Below are 19,457 nucleotides of genomic sequence, written 5' to 3' on the forward strand. Positions count from 1 at the left end.
ATTCTTTGCAATAGAGAGAGCACTTAATGCTTATAATTGAATGAATAAATGAAGTAGAATACATTTTACTGCAGCTAACACCTATTTAGTGCCCATTAAGTACCATAAACATTTCTAGGCTTTCCTATATATTCTCTCATTTCCTTACTACGAGCCCCAATTAGCTTGGTGCTATTAATTACCTTATATCTGTTTTATAGATGAGGGGCCTGTGGAAAAGGTGGTTAATTAATGTGCTCAAGATCATACCCCTGGTAAACAGCAGAGTCAGGAATTTAGGCTGTGGCTCTGGAGTCTATGGCTTCACCACCTTTTTTTTTTTTTTTGGTCTGTCACTGTACATGATGCATTGTGAATGCTCAAAAACTGTTTGCTGCATTGATGACAGTGATGATGTGGAATAAGAAATTTTGTCTGATGTACTGAGAAAGCTATTTTATAGTAATTGTAAAATTTTCAAATTACAGTTACATGGATTGTCTCTTTAAATCCCTAGAACCACCTTATATTCATTCTACTTTTAACAACAAAATATCTTATTTTTTTAAGATTATGTCTGCATTTATGTATAAATGATTATTATATATACATATATATCATATACATACATACATATATATATATATATATACACACACATACATTATCATATATATACAGAGAGAGAGGGAGAGGGGAAGAAGATGGGTATAGTATAGGTAGAGATATAAAACTAATGCTTAAACTGGTGTGTCTTCTCTTTCTCACATCAAAGTCAATTTGCATTTTTAACCCCCCCCCCCAAATGTGCCAGTGTACCTGGATATATGGTTTGGAAATAACTAATCATGATTTTAATAAGCAATGCATTCTTTTAATTGCTTAAAAATAAGGGTTTTCACATGAAGATGCTAGGCACAAAATTATAATATTTATAAAGAAATTTGAGATGGAAAGAGTAACGTCACCTTAAATCATGTAACAGTAAAACAAACCACTATGGAGTCTCTCTCTTGTAGTCATTTGATTGTATGCCCACCAAGATAGCTTTGCTTTTTAACCCATTGTGTACACATTTTTCAGTATTTCATTCTGTCAATAGAGGACCCTGAAAGCAGTGAGGGTAATGAAGAGGAATGATAGTTTAGATGTATTCTTTCCTGGAATGCCAGTTGAATTAAATCTCTCATTCCCACTGCAGACATACAAATCTATAATCTCCTTTCAAGATGTATCCAGAATCAGGAGTCTGCATTCTTTTATTCTTGGTCAGGAGATTAAAATTGATCACAGCCACACAAGGGAGTCAGCTGTACTATCACAGCTCAATGTGGTTAACGAGGACAGCGCTTGCCTTCTGTTCTCCTTAACCGTGCTCTTACAAGTTACAAATATTATTGATTTTAGGGGTCATCCAAGGCTGTGGGGAGGTTGTGTGACTTGACAATATTTTGCTGTTTTTAAGGGATAAGAGCTATGAGCCCTGATAACAACTGGGACAGGTATAGTTTAAATTTGACAAATGAAGATTTATACTTTTTGAGCTGGCAAAGTCCTTCATGTAGAAATAATGAATGAAAATTTGATAGTTGATTTAACATAGGTCAAGTGACTTGCAATGAAAGAAGGAAAATAACGCTTTGATTATTACCCTTTCACTAAAATGAATTGGTGATAGGTTTGTCATTGTAGATCTGTGCTTTAAACAAATGAATAGTGCTTAGAAGATCCTTTTACAAGACATCATTTAAATTTAAGTAGGCATAGTTTACCTAAAATCATTTGAAACTGTAGTGTAGGTGGGATGATATGTGAATAATTACCTACTAATCTTTAAAGCATTTTTTTTTTCTTTCTGGTGAATAAAACTACTGTATTAACATTCAGAAAATTAAAGGTGCCACAGATCATTGTATGCTAAATTTTCAAAGACTAGGTTCAAGCTTCTCTTACTTTTCTCTAATAATGTAGATTATATGCTATCCTGAATATATATTTTATGTAACGGTGGAGGAAACACTGTATTTAAGAATTTCTATTAGATTAAATGTGGTTTAAGTACTTACTAGCTATGAGATTTTAGAAAGCTTATTTTACTGCCTTCAACCTCAGTTTGCTCACCTTTAAATGGTCATAAAGGTGTCTAGCTGAGAGAGTTCTCATGAGGCTCAAATATACATGAAATAGTTTTAAGTAATAAAACACTCTCCAAGTGTAAACTCTTAAAATATTATTACTGAGCCTGCACTTAAGACAGTTGGTGGTAGAAAGATCTTCTGAAATATAATTTTCTCTCTTTTTCTTTATAATCTATAGAACACGTTGGCAAGATAGCAAGTTAGGGTTAGAAAAGAGTCCATTCGGGCTACAATGTAAAACTTAATGGGCTAGATTAAATTACTGATGTTGGCTTTACATGCACCACGCTCTAAGAAGCAGAACTCAAACAGCTTAGCATTAGAATATTACTTTAGAAAAATATGAAAATAATTATAATTATAAGAAATGGCCCTAAAACCATATATTGGAATAGAAATCATGTGTTGAGAAACTGAAATATATAATATATATATTATATATATCATATGTATCGTATTTATATATATATGGTGTGTGTGTGTGTATATATATGTGTGTCATATGATTGTATGTATGGTGTATATATATAGTGTGTGTGTGTGTATATATATGTGTGTCATATATATGTATGTATGGTGTATATATATAGTGTGTGTGTGTGTGACACCAAAGCATTGACTACTGTCGTTAAACCAAAGGTGTTTGGGATAGAATTCATTAATTTGTTGTTGTTGTTGTTGTTGTTTTTTAAGTAGGCTCCACGTCCAGCATGGAGCCCAGTGTGGGGCTCAAAATCAGGACCCTGAGATTGAGACCCAAGCTGAAACCAAGAGTCGGACGCTTAACCAACTGAGCCACCCAGGCACTCCAATTTTTTGTTGATTTTTAAAAGTGTGAGATTTTTATTGAACTGTCAATATATATGCTCTATACACTATGGTTAGAGTGGTATAGGCGTTTTTGAGTATAATTTAATTTTTTAATTTGTATATAGTGTATAGTTCAAAGGGAATTTAAATATAATTTCAAAAGAGCAACACAGAGTCTCAGTTTGATCTCCCTGATTAATTCGCCATCTGCTGTTACTATAGTTTATCTAGTAGTAGGAAAAGAGATCATTTGCCTATATGATGGGCTCCAATTATAGTGAAAAAAAATTATTATTAATTAAATTTCTCATGGCTGTATAATACTTCATGATTCAAGAGCCCTTAAAACAGCTCAAGGGAGGTGGTGCTAAAAGCTTAATTTTACAGAAGAGGAAACTAAGGCATAGAGAGGTAGGCTGATTTGCTATACATCACACAGATAGTAGATGAGGAAATTGAGAGCAAACCTAGGGATTCCTACCTTGACCACGCATTTCACCTGCCTGGGAGTATGTGGTTTTGCTTCAGAGGTCAGAAAATTTATTGCAGGGTGAACCACACATGAATGTGCACTTTTGCAGAATTTCTAAACCCAGAAGAGGAAGAACAACACCTCCCTAATTCAAAGCTTCAGTTTTCAGAGAAGCCCTTCTAAAAATTGGTTTTAATCAAACAAGTATTGTATAAGCTAAGTTATATCCATTTTGTATTATCCACTCACAACTTAATTAATGTGGTGTTGTCATTATTGACTAATTCTTTCTTCTTGAAAACATTCTATTGTGAATATATTCTCCATTAATACTGATTCCTAGGAAGACATGTGGTATATTCCTCCTCTAGCAAAATCTTTCTTCCTATACTTTGTCTGCATACCACTAGAATATTTTGTAGTGTGGGTATCAGCATAGGGTTTATCCTCTTGCCTCTTCTGATTTGCCTAATTTTAATTAAATTGATTCTCATCGTTGTAATATATATATTTGTATTTTGTTGTTTTTGTTCTCTTTTATATTCCCTCTCAATAAATCTCCTTTAGTTATATTATTTCTAAAATTAATTGTAGGTCAGTAACCTTGTATTATACTTAAAATTCAAGGGTGAATCCTAAAATTTAAAAAGTACTCAAAAATTCTTTTGAACACCTGTTTCTTTGTGCTTTTTAGTATATATTTTTATATACTAGATAATTTTTAAAAAATTGTGTGTATTCTGTAGACAAGAAAGTTTGAACTCATACCTCTCTTCTCCTGGCTTCCGTTATACCACTTTCCTTTTTTTTTTTTTTAAAGATTATTTATTTATTTATTTGACAGAGAGAGACACAGCGAGAGAGGGAACACAAGCAGAGGGGAGTGGGAGAGGGAGAAGCAGGCTTCCCGCAGAGCAGGGAGCCCGATGCGGGGCTCGATTCCAGGACCCTGGGATCATGACCTGAGCCGAAAGCAGATGCTTAACGACTGAGCCACCCAAGCACCACGTCCGTTATACCACTTTCTCCTGCATCTCTTCTATCCTCAATCTATTTGGGTTCTTCTCCCTCTTTCCTTCTTTAGATGTTGGTATGTTATCTAGGGCTTTACTCTTAGCCTTCTTTTCTGTTTACTGTATACACTCACTCTAGGATTAGCTCATTAGCATTCATGACTTCTAGTGCAATCTTTTTGCTCATAATTTTCAAATCTGTTTGAAATGATTCAGGCATGAATTTTTACCTGTTTATTACCTAGAGGACAACTCTCTTGGATGTCCCACATTCCATTACATATATCCAAATGGAACAACAATGTTCCCCTAGGACCTGTGCCTCCTCCACTGTACTGGATTAGTCAAGCACACCACTCCCACCAAAACAGAAAATTAAGACCTAAATTTCCCCCTGTCTTTCCCTCTATTCCCTACAACTACTAGGGACCAAGTTCTATGAAATTAACTCCTAAATATCTCTGGGGTATGTTTTTATTCTCCTGTATCCCCACTGTCAGTATTTCAGTGTGAGTCCTCTTCTTTTCCCTTTAAAGTTACTGTAATAGGAGAAGAGAGTAAAAATACACCTCCAGGGAATCCAGAGTCACATTTTCAAATGCCATATACAGAATTTCTTTGAAGTATTAAAATTTCATTCAAAATTTGCTTTTCATTCCTCATTATCTCTTTATCTGTACTAATATAAACACCATAATTTAAATTGCTTATCTTTGAGTGAAATTCTTGCTTTGGGAGGATAAGTTTTGGACCCTCCCTGCAATGCCATGCTAATGAAGGTTACTAGCAATCCAGGTTGTGGAGTATAAGAAGTGTCCCTTTCTTATCTGGATTTATGCACTATCCCCTTACATGCACCATCCCCTTACTCCCATCATTCTCACTGCCTATAAATCAGTTCCACACACTGCTACCAATTTGTCCTTCTTGATGTCCAAAGCTGATTATATAATTTCCCTGCAGTATCTTTTCAACGTAAAATCCAAATTCCTTGGTATGACTTGCATGGTCCTTCATGGTGTGGTGTCTGCCTATCTGTCAGATTTAAATTTTGCCATTCCCTGTCCCCTCCTGTCTGCTCCCCTGGATCCCAGTCTAGTCAACATCTTACCCCTTTATACCTTTGTGTATGCCACTCATTATTACCCCACCCCTTTTTTTAACCACTGGAAATGTTCATCTTTCAAGACTCAGCTTGAGCATCTTGGTCTCCAGTCCAGGTGAAATGTGCTTTATATGTGCTCCTGTGCACTTGGCTATGTATCCCTCTATCATGGCACTTATCTTGCTTTATTCTAAGTTTCTGATTACATGTCCTTCTCCCATTAGATTGGAAACTGTTCATCTATGTATCCCTTGCACCTAATATGTTAGCTAGCACATAGTAGGCATTCAATAAATATTAGTGAATAAGTAGTTAAATGAAACGTCAAAGATTTCTATTCCTAACTGATCTCAATCACAATTAAAAGTCACAGCTGGTATCCAAATCTAAAAATTGACCATAAGAGACAGTACGTTTGTTTGGCTTATTTATGTAACAAAAATTTCAGAACTAGATATTCAACCAGTATACATTGAACCTGCCAAATTTTACATCATTAGTTACAAATATTTAAGAAATTTCAGTTGGCACTAAGTTTCAAACGTTATGTGTAGTTTTGTTGCTGTTACAGTTGCTGTAGTGGTGTTGTATATTAAAATTATGTTAAATATCAAGAAAAAAAATATCAAGGAAGGTAGAAGTATGAAAATAATAGGATTTTGACATTTAAAATACATAAAGTCCATTTTATTTATTAGCATTTGCCGTATGCCAGTCACTGTGCTAAGCAGTTACCATATTATTGAGATATGTTATCTCAATTTATCTCCTCGTAAGGTAGGTTTTATAGATAAGGAAATTGAGACTTAAAATAACTGTGATTATGCAAGGTTACATAGCTAATACATAAAGGAGTAATGATATGAACATAGTTATCTTTGATGTCAAAACCATTACTTTCTCTTACATCAGGCCTAACATACTTACAGATTCTCGTATACAATGGTATTCATTCATGGTGTATAGTGATTGTCGAGTATGGATAATGACATTGCATTTTGGCATTTACAACCACACTCAGCATTTGGAATGGAATTTGGATAAATAGTACAGTGTAATTGATTTAATCTTGGTGAATGTGATTCTTTAACCACTTTTGAGTTACTTAGAGCATATAATGAAAGGTATAGACCCTTTGCACACATACACAGTAAAATGATATTGAAGGGGTTCAGAATGGGCCTCCCCAAAATGTGTCACTTTAGGATGTGGATTACTTTGAGCTGAAGTCAGTCAAGGCCCAAAAAACTCAGGAAGAGCTTTTACTTCCTACTTAACTACCTAAAAGAAATTAGAGGGCCTGGGGTGCCTGGGTGGCTCAGTCGTTAAGCGTCTGCCTTCGGCTCAGGTCATGGTCCCAGGGTCCTGGGATCGAGCCCCGCATCGGGCTTCCTGCTCTGCGGGAAGCCTGCTTCTCCCTCTCCCACTCCCCTCTGCTTGTGTTCCCTCTCTTGCTGTGTCTCTCTCTGTCAAATAAATAAATAAAATCTTTAAAAAATAAAAATTAAAAAAATAAAAGAGAGGGCCTAGTCCAAAAAAAGAACTATCACCAGAGATAACTACAAAGAATATTGACTAGGTCTTGAGGGAAATGCTGCAGGACTTAGAGGTCAAATTCCCCTCTGTGTCCCATTGTCTCTGTGTGATAGGGCATGGCAAACATTTGTTTACCAAACATTTGCTCTTCCCATCTTCCTATAAAATTGTCTTTCTCTCCATTGAAGTCTCAGACCCCTGTTCCCTTCACAGTTAGCTCAAGATGGCATGTAAACCTCAATTGCTTGACTTCTTGTGGGTTTCATATTCTTTGGGGTGGGGGGGAGGTTTCCTGTATGTATGTGATTGAGTTTGTTTTTCTCCTGTTAATCTGTCTTATGTCAATTTAGTGAATAGACCAGCTAGAAGAACTAGACAGGTTAAGGAAAAATTCTTCCTCCTCTATAACACATATACAAAAATGTACTTTTTTGATTGTCTTGGTTTTCTTAAGAAATTCAGGCAATGTTCAGAACTCCATTTCTAGATTATCTCCCTATTTTGTGGATGAACAAACTGAGGTTCAAGGTCAACCACATATTTCTGAAATGGTTGACCATTTCTATCCATCAAGTCTTTTGGAGAGTAATTACTTCATGGAATTTCCTGAATTCCTAGAAAAGCATTCTAATTTTGAGACTCTTACTCAGCAACATGTTAGAAATACTAAATATGGTACAATTATGTTTAAGGATGGAAGTAATTTTACTTTTCTTACATCATACATGTTTCTTCAAAAAAGTGTTTTGACATAAGTATTTTCTTGTAAAATTTACAGAATTACAGTAGTGACTCAGAGTAAGAAAATAAGTTTGCACAGAAATGTATTACTTGTGTATAAGAGGAAAATGCATAATTAAAGTCAAATGACTCTGAGGTATGAGAATCATTGCAAGATAAAAAAATTATATAGTAGTATAACCAATATGTATGATTGTGAATTGCATTTTCTACTTGTAAAATTAAGTTTTTTCGACAGCATAGAGCTATATTATGCTTACTTGTCCACATAACAGTTCTATAGAGAAATACATTTTTGTAACTCTTCTGATTTTAGAGATGGAAAAGTTGTGGTTTAACAATTTGGGCATGAATTTAGACCTAATAATGATAAATTACAGGATTAGGAGTCCATTCCAGGTCTTCTGATTTGGACCCAAGCAGCTCTCCATTGTTTCACAGACTTGCCTGGGGAGAATCACACGGACCCAGAAACCAAGTTCCAGCAGCTGAGAGTCACCAAGCACATTTAGTGTGTGGTCCTTATTTTAAAGCCTGCCACTTGCTTCTTCAGGCTTGCATTTTTTCATTTGCAGAGCTCTGAAGGCAAGAGCATATTTGGGTAACTCAAAATGATTCTTAGCTTTCATTTCAGGTTTAATCCATAACCCTGCCTCTTGCATTATGTTTCACCTCATTTTATTCTGGTAATATAGCAAAGATTTGTTTGGCTTTAAAGGAAACAGTTTAACTGCATCATCTAAATGCATGTTATGTTAAAAATTATTAAAGCTTTCGATACAGAATACCTTGGCGTCACAATATAATTGTAAATTCGCTAGAACAATTACAAATAAAGAGGCTCCCAGTGCCTGTATTTAAGAATTTATTTGAATAAAAAAAATGTAGAAGTAGAATTTTTATAAATACCTTTGAGAAAGTAACTAATACAATACAATGAATGTGTGGCACCTTTACTGGTGATTAACACATTAGTAATACTTTTGAGATTACATTTTTAAAGGGGTCTTCTCCCTTCTCCAGAATGTGTGTTTATGGTGGCAGCTTTAATGCTATTTCCTGCTGTGCAGTTCAATAGAGTATGTTTTTAGGTGGTTGGTGGAGGGTTTTTTTCGTTATGTATGTCGATGGAGATAAGTGTTTTAATTACTTTTTTAATGTCTGTGCTTTTGTATTTTTCTCCTCTCTTCCCTTTTATTTCCTGCTGTTGAGATTACTGCCTCATCTCCACAGCAGGTGGCTGTTGCAAATTTGTTTTCTTTGTAAGCCTGGTAGATTTATTTTGTAATATAACTGTTCCTTTTTAGTATTTTATTATTAATGATTTCTTTACTTTGGAATAAAGTATACTTACATAGTCCTAAATAGTAATTTCCTAACACATCTAAGAATTCCAATCATTAAGGAAAAAACCTTTGCCTGAGGCATATTGTTGAGTTTTTTTTTTTTTTCCTTACCCTTACTTCGTGATGTGAAGATTAAAGTTTAAGGAAATTGTTTTACAGCAAAAGCCAAATGAAAGTGAGAAACAGAGAAAAGAGAAGGGAAAGAAATAAAGAGAAAGAGGTCCAAGAGATAAAGCACAGTTTAATAAATAATACCAAAAATCAAAGCGATAGGTGGAATTTGGTGACAGAAATAGGAAATTACATTAATGTATCTTTTCTAGAAGAGAGCTTTTAACGAGATCTTGTTTATATTAAAATTAAATTTTAATTACTAAAATAACTTCTGCTAATTATAAGAAAATTGGAATGTCACAAAAGTATAAAGAAAAATACTCTTTTTTTTTGGTCTAATATTTTGTTGGTTTGGTTGTTTCATATGTCCCTTTATATAAAAAGAACAATGGATAAGATGGATCCTGAGTATAAGAATTATTTGTCAGGAAAGTAAAACATATCCAAGGTTGTTTTGTCCGTTTTTGAATTCTTAGGCATTATTTTATCAATTAAAATAACCTCTCTTCTCTATTTTATTCCAAATGTATAAAGGGAACAAAAAGTATGAGACCAAAATGCCCAGTGAACCATAATCACATTTTGTTATATGAAATTGCTGGATATTTTATGACAGGTTAAAAAAGTTCTCTAGAAAGATTTTAACTACTTAGAATCAGTTTATTTCATATGTATTGCACTTGTGAATACATTACTTTCTTAATATATTTATATTGTTTTCACCCATAAATACTACTCTGAGTTGGAGCCTGGTATTCAGTTCTAATATGAAGTTATTTGAAGTGATCTCATTGGTGTGATAGAACCTGTGTATATCTTCTACATGAAGTCATAAAAATGAACTGAAGTACATCTATAACAACATTGTAGGAAGCATCATCTTTGGTTATTTCATTCTCTTCTCTAGCGCTTTTTAAAATTTACTGTTTTATAAATTAATACAAAAGAAGATGGTAATTCAGCATCTATCAGATTTTCAAAATTGTATGAGTGCTCAGTCCTTCTCCTGCTTCTGGATTTCATTATCTGTTACATGTGTCCGTATAGAAAAATACCATATGTAATGGGAAAAAATATGATTTGAGATGGTGACTTCATTCATAACATTTTTTTCAGTCTTCATCTTGTTATGCTCTAACCGATTGTGTGATACACACGATTAAGGCATGTGGTCACATTGAGAGAGAAACTAGACAGCAGTTACATGAAACAGATGTTTAATGGGGATTTGAAAAATCAATGAAATGAACACTATTGTGATGCATGGTGATCTGATTTCATATGTGTTATATTGAATCACTCCATTCTTTCTGAATTCAGTCTGAACTAAATGTATTTACAGTGGGGCGTTGGGGAAAAGATGGGGAGTTTTATTGAGAAAAGGAGCACAATAGGCCATCATTGATCTGTTCTCTTTCTAGTCAATATATAGATCCTACAATGATAACCCATATGGCACTGTTGTCCCTTGGAAATAAGATATAAATCCTTCGAATCATAAAGGTGATCTTTAAGTGCAGATGAAAAACTTTATAATCCATTGTGGAATTCTGGAATGCTTAGGTCCTTGAAAGGAGTGTTTTACTTCTGTGTTGTAATCCCAACAGTTTGGGCTTGATATAAGACTAGTTTACCTTTTCTAATAAGTATAGAAACACATCCAGATACATATGTATATGCATAAATAGATATATTTATTATTTTATTCCTATATTCACATCTTATATACAGCCATTTAAGTGTCTTTTTATGATTAATTGTAATAGCTTCTGTTTTTGGAAGTATTTACTATGAATCTTTTTATCATGTGAGTCTTTATTTTCCATGGTTTTTATACTTTACCCAAGACAGTAAGAATGACTTACATTTCAGTGGTGTTTTAGATTTACTGGAGTGCTTTTATGTGCACTTTTCTACCTAATTTTCAGAACAACTCTATACATCAGGCAAGGTCATTTTCATTCTAAAATCAAGGAATTTGAGAGCCATCGTATTAAGTAATTTTATACAAGTACAGCTAGAAAGGGGAAATAATGAAACTAGAACCCAATTCTTCAGACTCCTAGGTCAGTGCTCTTGGAAGCCTGATGTTACTCTAACTGCTCCCATTTGAATGCCAAATTAAACACGAGAGGGTCTTAATCTTGCTACTTTCCTGGCCCTGAAGCACGTATGGTTTGAGTCCATTGTAGTCTGTACAATGAATGAAGTCAGAACACCCTGGTTTGGCCACAGTCTTTTATTCTAGCCAAGGTTGCTAAGTTTTATGGACTCTGATACCAATCTGCCCAACACTGACCACTTAAATGTGTAATAATATTAATTGTGCATATCATGGATTAGGTGAACATTTAATTTATGTCTATCCAAATGTATCATTTTATTATATCAAACAAAAGCTTTTCTGTAGGGAGAGAGTGCAAATAAAAGGAACCATTTCACATCCATGCAAAGAGCTTCACATTTGTATTCATTTTATTCTCCTAACAGTACTGTGATGAGACTGCTGCTGCCCAGAAAGAGTAATTTACTGGCCCAAGGTCATAATAGCTAGTAAGTGCTAAAACTAGAATTTTAATGCAGGAAGGCTGAGTTTAGAGGTTTTGCTCTTGTTCGCATACTCTGTTTACCAGTAATGTTAGAAATAAGTCAATTGGCACTAAGATTTTTTTAAAAGGTTTAATAAACAAAAATAAAGAAAAGCAGTGTTTACACAGGCACATTTCTTTTACAAAGACATGGGTGGATGGCTGTGGTAGATAGCTTGGTGTCCCTCACTGAGAGTTTGTTTAATGAATCCATGTGTGGTCTGCACATTTTAATGTTCTTCCTCATGCAGCACCATTCCCCAAAGGAGGCTTAGGAAATGAGGACTGTGAGCACACAACATGCTTCCTTCTGTGAGAAGAAAAGTGAAATCTCAGATAGTGAAGTGAAAAACTTGGAGAAGTGAAAAACTTAGGACATTTGCCATCAGACACATTTTCCTGTTTTCAGCCACTTGTGAATAGTGACCTAATCAGTGGGATTTTATTTGTCTACTAACATCTTCTTACCGACAAAGCACTAGTGTAGAATAACAAGAATTGATATACCCGTAGAGAGTTTGGTATGCCCTCTACCCATTTCTGTAAGCCCATTCCTGTAATCACAGTGCTTTGCCAGGAACTTGGGGCAGTCTCTCAGTGTTCGGGCTTCTATGTCTGTGAGATTCATGAGGCTGTCTCTAGTGGTAGGTGTATCTGATCACTGTTTTTCCCATGAAAATGGATGCCATCAAGAATGAGAGGCATCACAGGAATGCTTGCTCCATTCAATTAACACCAAATAAGTGAGCCGGTGAAGTAACACAGGCAGACATTATAAACTCTGGGGAATTCTTAAACATGTCAGTCGTACCATACCTGTGAAGACTCAGCCTTAAAAGCTTATTTCTCTTCTATTACTTACTAGATGATAACACGAAACAGAATATTTAATATCCTATTAATGTTAATTGAAGTTGTGCAGAACTTAATATGAGCACAAAAATTTATTAAGTACACTGCTGTTATTTATTCTGTAGTTGTTCCAGAGAGAGGTGCTTTGGAAACGAAGCAGAGGTACATATTTCAAAGAATATCAAATATTGAAAAATAACCAGCAGATACCCAAGAGGAATGCACTTAAGAAGGAAAACAATTCAAAAAGGAATTGTACTAGAGAAAATAATCACAAAACAAAGATACAGCCTAGAGAAGCAGCCTGTCTTTTCTCTACGACTAGATTGGAGCCTGGCCACAGACACATTCTGTGTTGTGTGCACATCTGTAGCCTCAGAGTGAAGCATTTAATGCATATCTGTTAAATGATTTAGATATCACTTGTTAAGTGACATCACGTTATAACAGGGCTCAATTATAACATTTTATATGGAAAAGGCAGCATTTTGAAGTTAACGCATAGACTCTATAACCAGAATATCCAGGTTAGAAATTGGTACTGCTACTTGTTCTCTGACCGTTGGCAAAGTTACTTAACCTATATGTGTCTCAGTTTCTTCCTATCGAAAATGCAGGAAATAATGTTTGTTGTCTTAAAGGATTGTTTTGAGAATTAAATGAGTTAATATGTAAAAACCACCTATATGCCAGGCATCTAGAACAGTAACTAAATCTAAATCTGTAATCTAAATAATCAACATATGGTAAGTTAGACTTTCTGTAATATAAGCAGATTTTTTTAAATTTATTTTAGGAGAAGCTGAAAATTATCATTTTGCAATAGTTCTTAAGGTGGTGTTCCTTTGTATAAATATATGCTGAAACACCAAAAACTTCAGTAACTACTCTAGCGGAACAAAGAAACTCTCTGGCCTTCTTGAAAGACAGAGAACACTGTACATCTATTAAGCTGAGCTGTTTTGTTTGTCAAATCTTTGTCAATTCTTCTTTATTCATAAACCTCCTTCTTCCCACTGAAAGGTGAATTAAAAAGTCATTTCAGTGTCATTTTGAAATCATTCTGATAGAGACACATACCTTATTTATTAATATGCCACCTACTCTCACGGAAATCTTCCTTTGATAGATGGGTATTTGCAAGTTTCATTATCTTTCATATTTCACTTACGATTGCTTCATTTTTCTTTTTTTGTAGCACTTTGTTTAAATTTGCTAAGGCTTAATACTTTAAACTCTATTCTTTCCTTGCCGTAAGATGTGAAATTTGGGAGAATTGATAAACTACAGAATAAATAAATCTATCTTAATATTAATAACTAATGTTTAGTGAACATTCTCTATGTTTTAGGTCTCAATGCTTAATATAGATGGATGGACGGATGGATAGATAGATATAGATAGATAGGTGATAGATAGATGATAGATAGATAGATAGATAGATAGATTCCTTTAAATCTCACATCAATGAGAGACATGTAATTGTTGTCCCTAGCAGAATCATTAGGAGATCTATAGATATAGATATATCCTATTATAGAATTTATTTCAAGAAGTTGGCTTATGTAATTGTGGAAGCTGGCAAATTCGAAATCTATGGGCTGGGCCAGCAGGCAGGATTTCTCCTTCCTCAGGGAAACTTCAGGTTTATTCTTAAGGCCTTGCCACTGATTGGATGAGGCCTACCCACATGATCAAGTCTCCTTTACTTAAAGTCAACTGATTATAGATGTTAACAATATTTACAAAATGCCTTCAGAGCAATACGTAGATTAGTGCTTGATCAGATCATTTGATAGTCTAGCTAAGTACATATAATCACTGGCACTCCCACAAGATCACAGAGCTGGTAAATGGGAGAGGAAGACCTCACACCAAAGTGTGGCTAATGATAAAGGTCCTGCTCTTAATCACCTCACAGCATCATGGTTAGCAGACTCTAGGGTACTTTTGCCAGCTGGACTGGACTACCAGTCTGTGAGGAGGGCTTCAGATGTGTTGTCCTAGGTCATAAGGGATGACCTGTCACCCAGGTGGGGGAGAAGAGCTCCATGGACCTTGGGACTTTAAAAGGTGCAGCTAAAGAGGCTGCAGGAATAACATAATGATCCTATCCAGTTTCTGGCTCATTTTTTCCTCTCCTTAAGCCATTATCCATAAGTCAGAACATCTAACTGGTGCCCTCCTGAACATTTACAGAAAGAATCTGATCCAGTAAATGTTAAATTCATTAGAGTGATAAATGCAGAATGGGGTAAAAGCGCAGGAAATTCAGTTGTCCTTGTCAGTCTCTTGATCCAAGTGAAAAAATGAATTTAAATTTTACCAAAGCCTTTTTCTTGTGAAATAATCCTTGCATGATAGGAAAAGTCTTCTCCATGGATCTGGTGGTGTATTCAATAAGAATGCCTTGCATTTCTTTAGAAAAGTTATTTTAGCAATGGGTCTATAGAAAATAATCACAGATGTAAATTTCCCTCTCTGTCTTAACCATGGCAAGTAGTGAAAAAAGCTCAGATTAGGAGTTAGTAAAGGGAGGATTTTAGACCTTATTGACAGTAAATTCAGAACTTTTATCTGCCACGTACATTTTCTGTGCTTTGTTTTTGATCTGCTTTAAAGATTTTTGTTTATCATATCTCCTTGAAATTGCACAGCACTTCACATTGTTTTTCTTGTGTGTGTGTGTGTGTGTGTGTGTGTGTGTGTTTTACAGGAAAATGAAGTGCTATAGAACATATGCTATCTCTATAATTTAGTAATATATGTAAGAGGGGAGACAGGTCCTTATATAAATTTCGATATGTAGCATATATATATGTTGGTTAGACTAATCAGGTGTAGCTAAAACTATAGTCATCTTTTAAAGCTTTCAAGAAAAATTGTTTTGTTATCAGAGTCTTCAAGTACATATTCAGCTATTTTTATGTAACCATAACCATTCCCTATCCTAGTCTTTCTAAAAGAATTATATAAATAACCACACATTTATGTAATAGTTTCCGTGTTATAAATATACCCAAGGAGTAATCCTTTATGTCAGAAAATGAGGAAACAGTCTTATCTCATTTCGTTTATAAAGAAGCCAAAGCACTGTATGTTAACTAACTGGAATTTAAATAAAAACTTAAAAAAAAAAGCCACCAAAGCAAAGGTAAATCAAATGACTTGCCTAACCTTCCTAGATAAATAAAATAATTTTAATGATAAGTGATCTTTAATAATCTATGAGCAAAGGGCAAATCTTTGGGAGGAAGGAATGCTGGACAAGGAAGAAAAATGATTTAATTTGAAGGAACAAAGTGGTCTGTTGCTGGTGACACACTCACTCTATCCACAAGCACCTTCAGCTTTCAGATCAGATATGGCACCTACCTTGTCACATATGAGAAAGTCATTCTTGGCCATTCTTATTACTCTAGGTGTCCACCAACACTACCCATTGCTCTTCATTTAACAATAAAATGAAATTTTACCTCTAGAATAACCCAGAGTTTGGGGAAGTAAATAAAGTTAAACTATAAAATTTCCCCTGTGTTTATGGAACTGAGATGAATTAATTCTACACTTTTCTATGGTGGGGTGATTGCTGTCAGATTTGCTTTGTTTATACTTTGAAAAAAAATTAGACTGCTATTCATTTTCTTTTCAAAATTTTGGCAGTTATTTCCTAATTATATGGTTGATGCATGCATGTTGTAGAAATTTTGGAAAATAAAGAAATAATGAAAAAAATACATTAGCCACAGTCCCACAACCAGAAATGATCACCATTCAGATTTTATGAAACTTGAATCATATTATACAGAGTTTTATATCCTGCTAGTTCATTTGATACTGTATTTTGACTACAGTCCAATACCATATTTTTCAAATGTTCATTTTAATGGCTGCATTGTGTTCTGTTGCTTTTTGTCTTTTTTAAAGTAAATCTCATTTATTCATTTTATTGGCATTTTGGTTTTCCTTCATTCTCTCCCTCTCTCTCTTTGCATTGACCATTTTTACTCATTAAAACTTCATTTGCATGTCTTAGTGTTTCCTTAGTATAGATTCAAAACTACTTTCTAGAAATTGAGCACCAATGTGTATTTGCATCAAAAGAGTAAGATAAGTCCCATTTTCACCCTTGCCATGTAGTCTAATTTTCTTAAAGCCTTTACTTCTTAATAGACAGGAAATCATATTTCATTGTTTTAAATTACAGTTCCTCAATTACTAATGTATTTAAAATTTTGGTGCTTAAAAGCTATTTATATTTTTCATTATTCCAATTTTGTTATCCATTCTTTAATTTGTTAAAATATTAGTCTGGTTAAACAAGTAGCTGATTTTTTGTAGTAAAATACATCTTTTTCTTTCAAGTTTTTTTGTTTATTTTTTTCTTAGAATGATCTGTCATATTCAGGAACTAGATACATATGTATCCATATTGTGTTTTAGTTTTGTGATTTTTTTTTATATTTAGCACTCTAATACATTAGAAACTTACTTTTATTTATGACATGAGGAAATAATATAACCTGATTTTCCCTTAAACACTGTATGTACATGTATATATGTATGTATCCATGTTTCTGTATACCTATATGTGTACTTGGATATATGATTTATTATGTGTGCTTAGTTATATAGTAAAGGTATACACTGAGGTCTGTAACAATGTGTTATATACATTTTTATGTTGATTTGCTTATAGTTTTTTTTTCCTCTCAGAACCACATTATTTTAATGATCTCAGCTTTCTACTTTTTAAAAATATACAGTAGGAAAAATCCCTTCTTCTGCTAACGAGATTTTATACATTTTTATTACTTAGGTTTGCCAGACCCTAATAAAAACCATATCTTCAAAGACCTGACGCAGAACCATGGATTTTACACATCCAAAGACTTTTTGCCGCTTGTAGCCAAAAGCAGTAAAGCAGGTATAACATTGTTTTGTATTCCTAACATTACCTATGTTGTTTATGTATTATAAATTTATATTAAATCCAGGCTCAGGAGGACACTGTTCAGATCTCAAATCACTTTTGCTACACCGAACATAAATTTAAAAACAAGTATGATGTAATCATTTTCCAGGATCATCCATTTGTTCATTCTTCCAATCAAACATCATCCTAAGGAGTTTTCTACTCTGTTATATAGAGGTCTACACTGCATCATGTAAAATTGCTTCAGAGTAAGAGTCTTAAACAAACATTGGAAGATGTTCTTTTTTTTTTTTAAGATTTAATTTATTTATTTGACAGAGAAAGAGAGCACAAGCAGGGGGAGCAGCAGAGGGAGAGGGAGAAGCAGGCTCCCCGCTGAGCAGGGAGCCCAACGTGGGGCTCAATCCCAGGACCCTAAGATCATGACCTGAGCCGAAGGCAGACGCTTAACTGACTGAGCCACCCAGGTGCCCTGATTGGAAGATGTTCTTAAAAGAAATAGCAGGAACTTCAGTTTAGGAACTATTTTACATTATATATGTATTTTTTTAATTTTAAAGTAGGACAAATTTTCATATATCTTACATCATTTATGTCTAAGCAGGCAGAAAGAGCCAGTTTCTTGCTGAACAGCAAATTTACGAAGTTAAGGGAAAGCACTTTGATAGACACACTAGTATGTAGTCTCTGTGTAATATCACTTCAGGCAGCCCAAGAGGAGCAACCAGAAGCTAAACCAGTCCTATGCTTTGGTTGTATGAGAGTCAGTCTTAGTAATAAAGACTATAATATAGTCTCTAAACCCAGATCATCTAAATCCTTTAAACATATATTTTTAGTCTTAAACTTCAGCTATTCTACATGTAATTGCATGTGAAAAGATAAAAGCTTACATTTTATCCTACAATTTAAAAAGATAAGCAAATTTCTTTATTCTCAATTAGGTCATTCTGCAGAAGTTTACAGCTAAACATGTATACCATCTCCACCTTCCTCCTCCCAGGAGAAGGGGATGCTTCTGTACCTGCAACCCTTTCTAAGGAAGATCATAGTACATATAACATATTTTTGAGAATTACAGAGGGCCAGTTATGTAATCCCAAATGCACTCTTCCAAGCAGGATGATTACACTTATTGAGATTATAGGCCTATGCTGCCCGTGGTGCCATTTGATTTATAGTAATTTATCTTATCAATAATTTTACTGAATCTGATAACACAGGTATACCTAACACATAGAGAAACCTGCATCTTACTTTTTTACAAGAATCTTTGTATGGACATCAAGTCTTCATATATATGTCCTTGACACTTAGAAAGTCGTATTTCCTGGGGCACCTGGGTGGCTCAGTTGTTAAGCATCTGCCTCTGGCTCAGGTCATGATCCTGGGGTCCTGGGATCGAGTCCCGAATCGGGCTCCCTGCTTGGCAGGGAGTCTGCTTCTCCCCCTTCCTCTGCCTGCAGCTCTGTCTACTTGTGCTCTCTCTCTGTTAAATAAATAAATACAATCTTAAACAAACAAACAAAAAAAGAGTCGTATTTCTTTTATAGCTCTATTTTACAAAGAAAACCAGGGAAAAACTGTAAAGGGGAGAAAGTTCATTTTTACTATTTCAAGAAAATAGTTGTTAAAAATTCTGCCATTACATAGAAAGCACTTACTCGGCACATAAATTTTCAGTGTTTCCTAAATTTAATATATAGCAGGGCTATATGTTAGAAATCCTATAAAATAATATCTAAATAAAGTATTTTCATGAAATGCTGTCCATTATGTTAATCCAGATGATAAAGATCACTTTTTTTCCTTCTAACAAACAGAAAT

General features: G+C 34.3%; 1 protein-coding gene across 1 annotated transcript in view; it reads left to right on the forward strand.

Annotated features, from left to right (window-relative positions):
- DPYD (dihydropyrimidine dehydrogenase) overlaps positions 1-19,457 on the forward strand; it is a 795,794-nt gene that overhangs the window by 332,266 nt on the left and 444,071 nt on the right. Inside the window, exon 9 of the mRNA XM_032422959.1 lies at positions 17,514-17,621. Coding sequence (XP_032278850.1) covers positions 17,514-17,621 — 108 coding nt within the window. The remainder of the gene's footprint in view (positions 1-17,513; positions 17,622-19,457) is intronic.

This window comes from Phoca vitulina, unplaced genomic scaffold (assembly GCF_004348235.1).
Source record: "Phoca vitulina isolate PV1807 unplaced genomic scaffold, GSC_HSeal_1.0 scaffold2, whole genome shotgun sequence".
NCBI lineage: Eukaryota > Metazoa > Chordata > Mammalia > Carnivora > Phocidae > Phoca > Phoca vitulina.